The 11882-nt window shown below is 39.6% G+C and overlaps 2 protein-coding genes across 5 annotated transcripts in view; one reads left to right on the forward strand and one right to left on the reverse strand.

The window, feature by feature from the left end:
- Window positions 1–4237, reverse strand: part of evi5b (ecotropic viral integration site 5b) — a 39306-nt gene extending 35069 nt beyond the window's left edge. For 3 of the 4 annotated variants that reach the window (XM_043242771.1, XM_043242768.1, XM_043242772.1), the window contains exon 1: window positions 4088–4237. In XM_043242771.1, coding sequence (XP_043098706.1) covers window positions 4088–4090 — 3 coding nt within the window. In that variant the 5' untranslated portion in view covers window positions 4091–4237. Of the gene's footprint in view, window positions 1–3212; window positions 3539–4087 lie in introns of those variants that run through there. The other variant, XM_043242769.1, reaches the window with a different exon arrangement.
- A 1070-nt stretch (window positions 4238–5307) lies between these two features.
- On the forward strand, window positions 5308–11364 carry rpl5b (ribosomal protein L5b). Its single transcript, XM_043242778.1, has 8 exons — window positions 5308–5453; window positions 5909–5978; window positions 6065–6180; window positions 6338–6472; window positions 8260–8462; window positions 9870–10047; window positions 10636–10724; window positions 11207–11364. Exons 1-8 carry the CDS (start codon window positions 5451–5453, stop codon window positions 11301–11303), a joined length of 891 nt encoding a protein of 296 aa, XP_043098713.1. The 5' UTR covers window positions 5308–5450; the 3' UTR covers window positions 11304–11364.
- The last annotated feature ends 518 nt before the right edge of the window (window positions 11365–11882 follow it).

Genomic DNA, 11882 nt, shown 5'->3' on the forward strand with positions numbered 1-11882 from the left:
ATGCTTAGCCAGCATGTGCCCTCAAAAAGACCAACTAGACAACTTCACAAATAAAATAAGCAACAAACGTTTCTACTGAACAATTCACGCAAGTCACATTTCTGCTTTCGACTTCCTTTGCTGTCATTCTCGGCGCGAGACTGATTACTTCCATTTAACCCAGAAGCTTCTTTCAAAATTGCATGAACAGCAGACGAACACCTCATGTATAGTCGATGACTCCTCACATGATCCAGATGGTCTTCTCCCATATTATGTAACACCAAGGCACTGATTTACAACCAAACTTTAAGGACTTATTGTAGTGGAATGCTTTAAGTCTTAAAACCACACTAAAGTTTAATGACGTACTCTGTATGGCCTGTAGCAGGAGGCCCGTCTTGCAGATGGCGTCTGTGCGATTTGGCGATCTAGTGATCTTCAACAGCGTGCGTAAATCAAGGCTGCAGTGGTAGTAGTTTTCTACATTGTTTGTCAAAGGGGATGACAGTGACAAAGCTGCGATAATCTAAACACTGTATAATGAAAAGGCCATAATAAGAAATGACTTGACAGCAGAGCCACTGTGAGACCAAGCAATGGCATTTCGCTTTGCGACAGACAGACCTACACAAATATTATAGTAGGCAGATACATTTTGTTGCATTGTATCTCTCCGCTCTTTTTCCATCAGTCAGCACTTTACTGGTAGGGAATGTGCAGATTTGCTTACGTCTGTGCACTAATGCCTGACTCAATAGTTTAAGGCCAGAAATTCTCCAAGTCATGCAGTCTGCAAGGCAAGATACTCTTAAAAAAGGGAACTCCAATAACGATCGTCTGCAAAGCAAATACAAGTTCCATTTGCTCAGGTCAAATGAAAGCAAGATGTTTGTCTGAGGCACATGTGTGAGAAAGGAAGGACGGAGAAAGAGAGGGAGAGAAGAACAAGTTTAGACCATGCCAAATGGAGGCCATTTAAAAGACGATCCCCTGCAGGAATGCTCTGTTTAGGTCTTGCTCTATTCGATGTGACAAACCGTATGAAGTGAGGTAGAGCCAACATATTTGGACCGTGTGCATAAGAACAATGAACCATTCCAATAACCAATGCTTCAGGGTTAAGGGGGGAAAAAAATAACATCAAAGCAAAGCGACGGCTTCTCTGCCAGACAAGCAGCGTTCCAGAAGGCAAGTAAAGACAAGTCATTCGGTCGCAAGACTTTGGTTATAATCTCAAGCGACACAGTCAAAGTTTACACCCACAAGCCATCACGAAGACGTCTGCCCACAAAAATCACATCCTTCCCCTTGAAGTCCGTCAACATCCAACATTAGCATTCCCGCTAAAACACAGACAAGTTCTGATCTAGAAGAGTGTCTGAAGCATCTAGCTGAAGATTATCGGCCTGACAAATCGAGGAAATCTAATCATATGACTGGCAAACATACCTCAGGTCATACTACAGTCCACTTCCTGAAGCTGCACGTTCCAGTAAAGTGCTACAACAGCACAGAGCAACGCAGCTCGGTGCGTACAGAACAAGAAGGATGGGCTCACGACTAAAGTGGATCAGCAGAGATCAGAGGAGATCAGCTGTAATCACTGCAAAGCCAGAGTCAGAGATCCAGTGGTTCACGTTTCACTCGTGACTCTAGCAGCCTTGATGAAAGGTGGAGAAAGGTGCGTTTTCTTTTCTTCAGTATGCACTTCTCATCTCCCTTGAAAATGTAAACACCAAGGATATCACACTAAATGCACCGGAGAAAAATACTGAAGCAGCTGGCCAATTTCCCAAAGCCATTGATCAAATAATCGCATCACTCTGCATGGCCCTTATGTTCACGATTCATTAGCAAATTGCAACATCTAATATTTAGACAAAATTGACATTTAATGGTGACAATTAATAAACCTTATTCAGGTTTGAGATCATATTAGATTTACTGTGGATAAAAACAAGGCTGTGAGGGACATATTTACAGTCTTTACAACAACAACATACTGCATCCTTCTCATAATGGTTTACCAATTCACTACTTTTAGAATTTCTTATGAAGGGTTCAGTTTAAATAATTAAATAGCTATAGCACAACTGATTATAAAACGAAAGCACATATGCTACCCAAAATGTCTAAAATATCTAAACATCTAAAATTTGTTATCCAGCCCTTTGACACATGACTCAAGTGTGTGAAAAAACGTATTTACCAGACATTAGTTTTAAAACAGCTTTCCTCAAACATTGGCATGAGCTGACTAATGTCAAATAAAATCAACAGTCACTCATTCTTAATATCCTTTTTTTTTATCCTTAATGAAATGTGAAGTACACATAGTAGTTTTTTTACTAGAGCTCACCAGTTACCGACTCAACGACTCTGAAATAACTTGGGCACTAAGTAATGTAAGATCCAGGAAAATAAGGCACAGGCACCATATTAAAGTGGGAGCATGCAATAAATAATTGCCATGATTCTTGATGCATGCTTTGTGCAAAAGTATAAAACCGTAATGAATGAATGCCTTTGTTGCACTCCTCTAGTTTCCCCTGATCTATGCATTCTGAGTCTCACCCCACCCTAGACTAGACATCTTAACGTGGCACTCTGATCCGTGACAATGTTGTGACCACACGCACGTGCATTAACCTCTGATGACCCGGGACTGTCGCATATGCCCACAAATATAGGACTGTTATTCAAAACTCAAAATAACAGCGGTAAAAATAAGAGAGCAAACCCACTGTTTTTAAATGTCTGTTGGCAAACAACCCACGGGGCAGCTCACAACATCAGTCGTGCAGTACACGTTTGCGTGATTGGGGCTAAATCTTAACGTAAACGTGATAAATTGTCAAGATATGGCAAATGTAACTTTTTTTTATCAAATGTGCCGAGCAGTGTTAGCTGTTAGCTCTTACTGAGATGCATGAGACTCTGGCTAAAGGAGTTAGCCGTGGTGGCTAACTCACAGCCTAGACCTCAACTTGTAATACTGGAACTGTTTCGGGAGTCTCAAAACTGACAACTCTTATACCACATTGGGGTATTTACGCAGTCTTTCAGTAGCCGACAATCAGCTAAGATGAACCGAGCCTCGATAACTAAACGGGCAACTACACAAACAACCACAACAAACAACGGACCCTGCTCGGCATTCACCTCTCTCCTGCAACAGGCGCAGACACACACATAAACACTCTCAATTAAAGCGGTCTCAAACTGTTTACCTTGAAGTCTTTTTCGATCCCGGGGGTTTTAGCTAAATATTAACTTTCCATGGAGCGGGGTAAAGTTGCATAACCTTGCACACGCGCGCACGCCGACGGTTCGAGCCCGACGTCAGCGGTCAGTTTTCACACCGGGGCAGGATTTCAACGGTCCAGTCCATAGAGAGGCTGAGTGTATAAAGCCCGTGTGCGCAGACAGCGAGGCAGTTGCCGCAGCTCCTCCAGCAGTCACTCATGCCATAAAGAAGACGGGCTTTACGCTGCGGCTGCGCTGGACAGAACTGCGCGTGCGCACAAATGCGCTGCCTGCATAGCTCGTCGGCTCTCTACTACCCTCTGCTGTAAACGGGACATGCAAACGCGCATCTTCTTGCCTACCTGACGACAAAATGAATATAAAGCAATTTATTTAAAAAAACGTATCATTTAACATATAAGGTCCACCTTGTTTTGCTCACTGTGCGTGCTGCGTGAATGGCTGCAGCTACAGCTATGATACAGTCAATATGGGAAAGCGTAAAACAAAATGTAGTTATTTCAGAAACATTTCCGTGACAGTCAGCCTATCTGTTTGTTAATCACAATACATGACCATAAGTGAGACAGCTGCAAAAATGTGAATACTACAATACTTGAATAGTAACAACAGATAGGCTGAGTGATGTCCAAAGCAGCTCTGCCTCATTTCTTTGTATCTAAAGTGTCAAATTCAAGTCAATATTTCACAACTGTAATGTTTTTAATCCCCCAGTGTATTTCATCGCATTCATCCGCCGTTTTCATTTACTTGCTGTGTTGAGATTGTCCTCGCTGTATCACGTTCTCCCAAAAAGGCCTTTGTGAAAAGAATAGGCCTGATAATTGAATCAACTCACCATTAGATGGCTAGGTCATCTGCAAAATGTAGGTTTCTCTTGAAAGTTAGTGAATACATAGACCGTTTTGGTACACTGATGGCAGAAGACGTCGCACGGTAACTAACTTTTCTGGTTTTGCTTGGCTGTGCTGACGTTAATGACGCTCATTTCTTTCTGATGTAGGACACACCTTTCTCTCTACAACAATGCATCACTGACGCAGCAATCCAGCCTATTAGAAGTGCTTTACGTGGAACCTATTTTAAGACACACACACACACACACACACACACACACACACAAAAATGAGAATTACTTTCTCTGTGTAATGAGGTTAATGTGTTCTCTTTTGAAGGTGTGTGTCTGTTAAAGCTGAGCTGTCAAACTAAATTTTTCAGCATTTCTTAAAAGTAAATATGTTAAGAGGGCTCTGTTAAGATTAGCCTATTTAAAATAAATGCTCTTGTTGTCGTTGGCTTATGCAGTTTCATCATAATATCACTTCCACTATATCTTAAATATAGTGTGGTAAAAATAACAGATGGGGAAAATTATATTTAAATAATACTTTTAATAACTCTAAATGATTTTAAATGAACAATAATACAATTAGGTTATCCACACTTTTCCATTATTACAAAATTAAGGGGAAAAAAACTAAATTACTTACTATCCTATAGCATTCACACAGTAGGAAATATATATGACTTATAAACTAAATATTACAACAACAAAAAAAAGTTTAGTCAGTCAACCTTTCTCGGGTCTAAAACACATGCAAAACAAATTTAAAAACACATAATTTAGAGAACAAATATAGATAATGTAATAAAAATCACAACACTTATGCTGATAGCATTCTTAATGAAATAAACAAATATTCAAATAGAACAAAGAAATATTACGAAATGACGTTGAATCTAAACCTCTTCGATCCTAAAATGAATAAAGTAAAATAAACCCTAATTTGTGTTGAATTTAAATGCTGCACGTTTATTTGACTCTTCCTTTATAATGGACTATAATAGATTATAATATAATTTGTAAAAGTATAAATACAGTAGACTAGTTCAGCACAGATATCAGGCTATAAAGTAGACAGCTAAACATAACGACACTATTTCTTGGAACAAAGCGATAAGAACTGAACAGATGTCTTTTTTGATAATCATTGGCCATGCACACAAACATATTTCCGCTCATATTTGCCTTTGCACATCCAAAAGAGCAGGTGTCGCTGTGCTTTCCTCCACTCAGTGTTGTTTTGCCCCGTTATTTACCACGCATGCGCACATCATTCTTTCTTTTTCCCGTGCAGCGGAGTCAAAACTCCCAAGTTTGACTCCAGGCTCCGGCTTAGGAGACTGAAAAAGTCCGCAAAATGGTTAGTACAGCGCCGCGATACTTGATTTTTTGTGTTCCCTAAAGATTAATTACACGTCTGGTGCCCTTGCGTTGTAGATTGATGGTAGAGAATAAAAGGATGATTTAAGATTGTCTCCGATGGACGGAGTTCAAACGTGGCCTTACGGCTGATTTCAAGCCCTTCCCACATGCGTTTCAGAAACCTATGAACAACGTAGTGATTTTGCAACGTTAATAGTGGGTTTCGGAACATGACACGCTCTAAAAAAAGCACATTATGGTATTAAACACCTGATCGAGCTTTTAAGTTTTGACTAATACTAGCATGCTACGTCTTCACCACTCTGTGGAGGCCTTTCAAGCCCTTTACAGATACAACACGTCTGTTTTCGTTGCAGTAAAAATGCGCAACTGACTCGCGCCTGCAGGTTGAAGCCCTGAAGTGAATGTCATTTTGTAAATGTTGTCTTTTAGGGATTCGTTAAGGTAGTGAAGAACAAGGCCTACTTCAAGAGGTACCAGGTGAAGTTCAGGAGAAGGAGAGGTGAATGCAGACATTTAAACGTTCGCAGTCGTATAAAGTCACGCAGACAGGCTTGGTTTTCATTTATTTGCGTCTTTGTTTCCTAGAGGGGAAAACTGATTACTTTGCCCGGAAGCGCCTTGTTATCCAAGACAAGAATAAGTACAACACACCCAAGTATAGGATGATCGTCCGCTTCTCCAACAGGGACATCATCTGCCAGGTGAGTGCTGAGATCTTCATGCGTCACGTGACCGGTTGCAGGACATCCTAAAATACGGCATGCAAGTTCTCGTTATTGCGCCTCATAACTTGTTTCTTTTGCGAGTTGGATATCTCCGGACGTCCTGATTTGAGTCAAAGGTGTTTTTGAATTTCAGATCGCCTATGCCAAGATCGAGGGTGACATGATTGTGTGTGCGGCCTACTCCCATGAGCTGCCCAAGTACGGCATCAGTGTGGGTTTGACAAATTATGCTGCAGCCTACTGCACCGGGCTGCTGCTGGCCCGCAGGGTGAGTCTCACTTCTGCCGCTTGTTATTTGACAGTTACTCCCTGGAAATGAGTTTATGAAACTTTACGTAGCTGTTCTAGTGCTTCAAGAACTTGAAGCACGGGCACGTTAGTGAAATTAACCGCCGTTCACTATACATTAGTCATGTTGACGGAAATAAAGAGATATGACTTTACTGAGATGTTTCTCATGTAAGAGATTGAATTAGTAAGATTGATTGTGTTGCATTAATCATAATTGAAACGGCAAAAAGCTTGTGTGCGTCCTCTGCACGAAGTAATGTGCGTCTTACCAGAGCTCACGTTCTCAAAGGTTTTTAATGGAATTAAATATTCATACTTTTAGAGGTTTGTCACAAGATTAAAGTCAGTCCAGATTTAGTAATGTTTTTTTTAATCTACTGCTATATCTTAATCTAAATTTATCCATGAAAAGCAATACCTAAAGGAACAGTTTGGAAATGAAGCTTGGCTTTCCACATTTTTTGAGCTCCCAACTCGTCTATTGTTAAATTTTAAGGAAAGTTCACCCAAAAATGAAAATTACCCTCATGTCATTCCTAACCTGTAAGACAACTTTTTCATAACACTCATGTAAGTTTTTCGATAATCCGAGAGCTTTCTGACTTTCTGCAACTGGTATGTTCCCAGGTCCAGATACGCAATAAGGATGTTTGTAAAATAGTTGTTCAAATGTAATTTTTACGAAGCAGCGAATTATTTTTGTGTGCCAAGAAAACAAATGACTTTATTCAGCAACTCTTCTCCATGTCACTGACCGCTGCCGTTCTTGAGACCACAATGTGTTCCTCTGCTTGTGAACAAAGAGCATGAATGCACTGAGCCATGTTAGCACGCTTGCATTGTAGAGCCCATGTTTTATTGTAGATGAACAAAGGTCTTAGAAGTTAAAACCGTTAAGGTGAGTAATTGACCATTTTCATTAATGGCACAATCATAATTATGTCCCAAATTGTTTGCTGCTTATTCTAAATGGTATTTAATAATTTGAAATAGTGTCCCATGTCAAAATCCGTTGTTACCCAAATAGTCTAATTTGTCGTATAGCGTAAATTCACCTGTGGAGGGTGTAACTGTATGAGAACAACACTTTCCATAAGATTACTGGCAGGCATGAAGTGAGAAAATAAGAATTGTTTTTTAATTATAACTTAATTCTCTAACTGTAGCATGAGTAATCCACGTTTCATAAAATTTCCCAATAAGGCATATTACTTGATGTGTGAGGATTTGTTCGTAAATTGGAACATTTAATTCTTTTACAACTGGAACGGTTTTCCAGTGACATGTCAGTCATTTCTTCAGAGGGCTGACTTCCTAACCATGCATATCATTTGCCACATCAGTGTATTGCAAATATAGAATTTTAGGTACAGCATAGACTTTAGATGTGAACCCTGTGCTTTTTCTCACTGCGTGTTGTCATGCTTGGCAAGTAATTGTGTGGGTTTAATTTTTTTTCTTCCCCCATTTATATCAGGCCACGTTTAAAACCTTTGCACTGGCACCATGATTGTGTGTTTAGATAAGCAGACTGTCTTTTGCTGATGTGTTCAGGACGCATTAGCTTTATCCAAGTAGAATTGTCACATGGTCTAAATGTAACTGAAGTGATTGCAAAATGTTTTGCCGCTCATTAACACTTGTATTGAGTGCTGTCCTCCTTATAATCCAATTATCTGTAACTGTTAGGACCAGGAGTAAACGGGTCCCTTAGTGATTGAATAGGCTTGAATTATAACTGGTCCGCTATGTGCTCTCTTCCAGCTGCTGAACAAATTTGGCCTTGACAAGGTGTATGAGGGTCAGGTGGAGATCACTGGGGATGAGTTTAATGTGGAGAGCATTGATGGACAGCCAGGAGCTTTCACCTGCTACCTGGATGCAGGCCTGGCCCGAACCACCACTGGAAACAAGGTGTTCGGTGCCCTGAAGGGAGCGGTGGATGGAGGTCTTTCCATTCCTCACAGGTAGGATTTCCCTCTTGCTGATTTTTCTGAATATACTAAAAAAATTAGGGGTGCCCTGGTTGATGGGCAGTCGATCACTGTCGGCCGTTCTCAAGCTGATGATGCACGACACGCCTCTGCACCATCTCTGTCTAGCACAGGTAAAATAATGCTGAATGTTAGGTACAATTCACGTTTCTTTTTAAATAACTTAACATTTCTGTGAGACATGACACTCAGACTCGCACACTTTCTCTCAAAACGTACAAATGGCTTCAGATCACATTGTGTTTGCTCTACAAGCAAGCTGCACAACCATCTACACAACCATAGAAATAATCACTTGCACAATTGAGACGGCGTAGCATCGTCACTAAAGTTTATAAATTGTCTAGAATTGAAAAGAAATGCAGGGGTCATCAAATTTGTTCCTGGAGAGCCGGTGTACTATAGAGTTTAGCTCCAGCTTGCCTCAACACACCTACTTGCCTGAAAGTTAAGTACAACTAGAAAAACCTTAATTAGCTTCTTCAAGTGTGTTTGATAAGGGTCGGAGCTAAAGTTTGCATGGACACTTGCCCTCCAGGACTGAATTTGGTAACCCTTGGTTTAAACCAATTAATGCATGCATGCTCTCCTGGAGACCTTGCGCTCATGCACACACCACGTTCACACATGTTTGCTGTGTATGCATATTTTTCCCTCGCTCATGTTAAGAGGTTAAAGCGTTCACTCTGCATATGGTTGTGTTCCATAAGCAGTGACTGCAGCAGTGCGGAAATACTTTCACTGCACACCGAATTAAAGCGACAGCGCTTTGTTTGCAGTAAACATGGTACATGTAGTAATTACACCCTAACTACAAAGTCTACTGTTTTGTTTTTCACAAAGTTCAAAGAGAGTTTTCAGATAAACAAGGCAATAATGTCACTCATGGCGGTATTAAAACAGTTCTTTATGAACCGCAGGATTGCTTGTATTAGATCATTAAATGCAAAATAAATTCCGTAGGGCAGATTGTTTTTGTTTAAGGATGTTTGATAATGTAAGAAAAGTAGCTAGTTTAAATGTTCTGCCACTTGCTTGAGCAACCTAATATAAATCTAGAAGTAAATGCAAAAGTAAAAAGTGTTGTGTATTGCATTAAACAAAAAAGGTTGGTGATTTGGATCACAGATACTCAAATCCTGATCGGAGCACCCCTACTTATAGTTTTGGGTTTTCCCATTTAATATTGTCTTTTTGATGATGATACCATTTGAAACTGAGCAGCTTGTAGTTGCTCAATTGATGTGTTTTTTTTTTTCTCCAAGACGGGACTGATTTTGAGACCTGGAAGCACCACAATGTGCATGAGCGCTGTTCATTAATGCTGAGTGTAATTGCAATCTGTTATATCCAGGCTAAAGTTTTTAATCTTTGTCTTAGCACCAAACGTTTCCCTGGCTATGACGCTGAGAGCAAGGAGTTCAATGCAGAGGTTCACCGCAAGCACATCCTGGGCCTGAACGTCTCTGAATACATGAGATACTTGATGGAAGAGGATGAGGAAGCCTACAAGAAACAGTTCTCTCGCTTCATCAAGAACAGCGTTACCCCTGATTCCGTATGTTCTGGGCTTTTTATTTTATTTTTTCCCCCCCAACAATAAAAAAAAAAGTTAATTCAGCTTTAATAGACTAAAATTGTTGAAAGATCTGCTCAGTCTTAGACTTAAAGAGATACTCAACCTAAAAATTCTCATGCCATCCTACACTTCTATGGCTTTCTTCTGTGGAACACTCATTTTTTGAAACATAAACCATGTAATGTAAATAGGTGGACCCCTCACTGCGGTGTTAAAAAACCAATCCAATAAGACCGTTATGACTAGTGAAGAAGTGAGATGATAATGCTATTACTTTAAGCTTATTCCTATTCGTGTATATTTTACATGGCGTAAATTATTACTAATATTAGTTCTCGTGCATGTTTCACAACGCGTTTGCATCGTTCATCAACAGCGTGCTGATGTTTACATCAAGCATTAACTTATATGAAAGTTAACAAACGGCTTGTTTAAATTATTGGTGAATCCTAATAATTGCAAATATTGATGTTTTTCAAAATAATTGGCAGTTAAATATTTCAGTTACAATAAAGCTGGATGCTGTATAACGGTTATAGCTAGTAATGTTGTTAATGTCTTCCTCAGATGGAGGAAATGTATAAAAAGGCACACGCAGCCATCCGGGAGAACCCAGTGCATGAAAAGAAGCCCAAGCGGGAGGTCAAGAAGAAGAGGTAGCTATCTTTTTCTTTTGGTTGTTTCTTGTCTTGTACTCTCTGGTGATGTGTGTGATTTGTATTACAGACTCGAAGGCATGTTTATACTCGTTCAAGTTATTTTGACACTTTAACCATTTCGAATTGACATTTGATATCCACAATAACTATTCTGCTGCTTGATGGTACTTTTCAGACTTTTCTTTGCACAGTTGATGGGTCTGAGAGCAGCTTTGGTTAATTGTTGGGCATTTAGTGTCCGAAGACCCATTAAGTTTTGTTTTAAACTGTCTACTGGGAGTAGTGTTTTTTCCCTCTTTTAAAGAACAGGCATACATCTGTCAGCTTGACTGCAGAAAACATTCATGAATTATGCTTGACCAATATCAGTAAAAATCATGTGTAGTCTCGCATACTAAATGATTAATTGAAATGTAGTGCTATAGTTGAGTCCTAGGAGCAATTACTTGTTTGCTGAAATTGAGTGGTTCTCTTTTTAGATGGAACCGTGCCAAGCTCACACTGGCTCAGAGAAAAGACCGTGTTGCCCAGAAGAAGGCCAGCTTCCTTCGGGCTCAAGCTGCAGAGGAGGACTAGAGCTTGCTTTTCTCCTCATTTGTGCAGAGATCGTTTGTTCTAATAAATATATAAAAAAAGACTCTCTCTGTGTCTGTCTGATTGCTTGGTACATTTAAGTTGGAGGCTGTGCATCATTAGTAAATGTTTAGGATTTATCCTTTTTTTTTTTTTTTTTTTTTTTTATGTAACTTTAGGAGACCCAGAATTAACCAAACGATGGATGATCTTTTTTCTTTCTGTCCACAATACTTCAACGCTTCTCTTAATGAGTGAATAAGCCAAAAACAGTCAGACTTGAAAGTTCAAAATATACTTTTAAATGTTGTAAAGGGCCCTGAGTCCTAACTTAAGGGTATACGCATATATTCCAAAGCGTTCAAAACAAAGATTAAAAACTAAGCACTTACATGACACTAACTAAAAATGGCCTGTCAAGAGTAGCATTTAAACTTATGCATATGTCCTGCCTCTTTAGAACATATACTTTCGTCTGGAAAAAATTGACAGCATAATTGTTCTAACCTATTGTATTCATTAACGGTTTAGTCTAACAATTAAAAATTCATGCAAATAATTTTCAGATCCATTGTAGTTCTG

The sequence above is a fragment of the Puntigrus tetrazona genome, chromosome 6 (assembly GCF_018831695.1).
Source record: "Puntigrus tetrazona isolate hp1 chromosome 6, ASM1883169v1, whole genome shotgun sequence".
Lineage (NCBI taxonomy): Eukaryota > Metazoa > Chordata > Actinopteri > Cypriniformes > Cyprinidae > Puntigrus > Puntigrus tetrazona.

Excerpts from the sequence above, each read along its gene's own strand:
- rpl5b (XM_043242778.1), top strand. Across the intron at positions 6,181-6,337 it reads ACAGGGACATCATCTGCCAG|ATCGCCTATGCCAAGATCGA; the intron begins GTGAGTGCTGAG and ends TTTGAATTTCAG. Across the intron at positions 6,473-8,259 it reads GGCTGCTGCTGGCCCGCAGG|CTGCTGAACAAATTTGGCCT; the intron begins GTGAGTCTCACT and ends GCTCTCTTCCAG.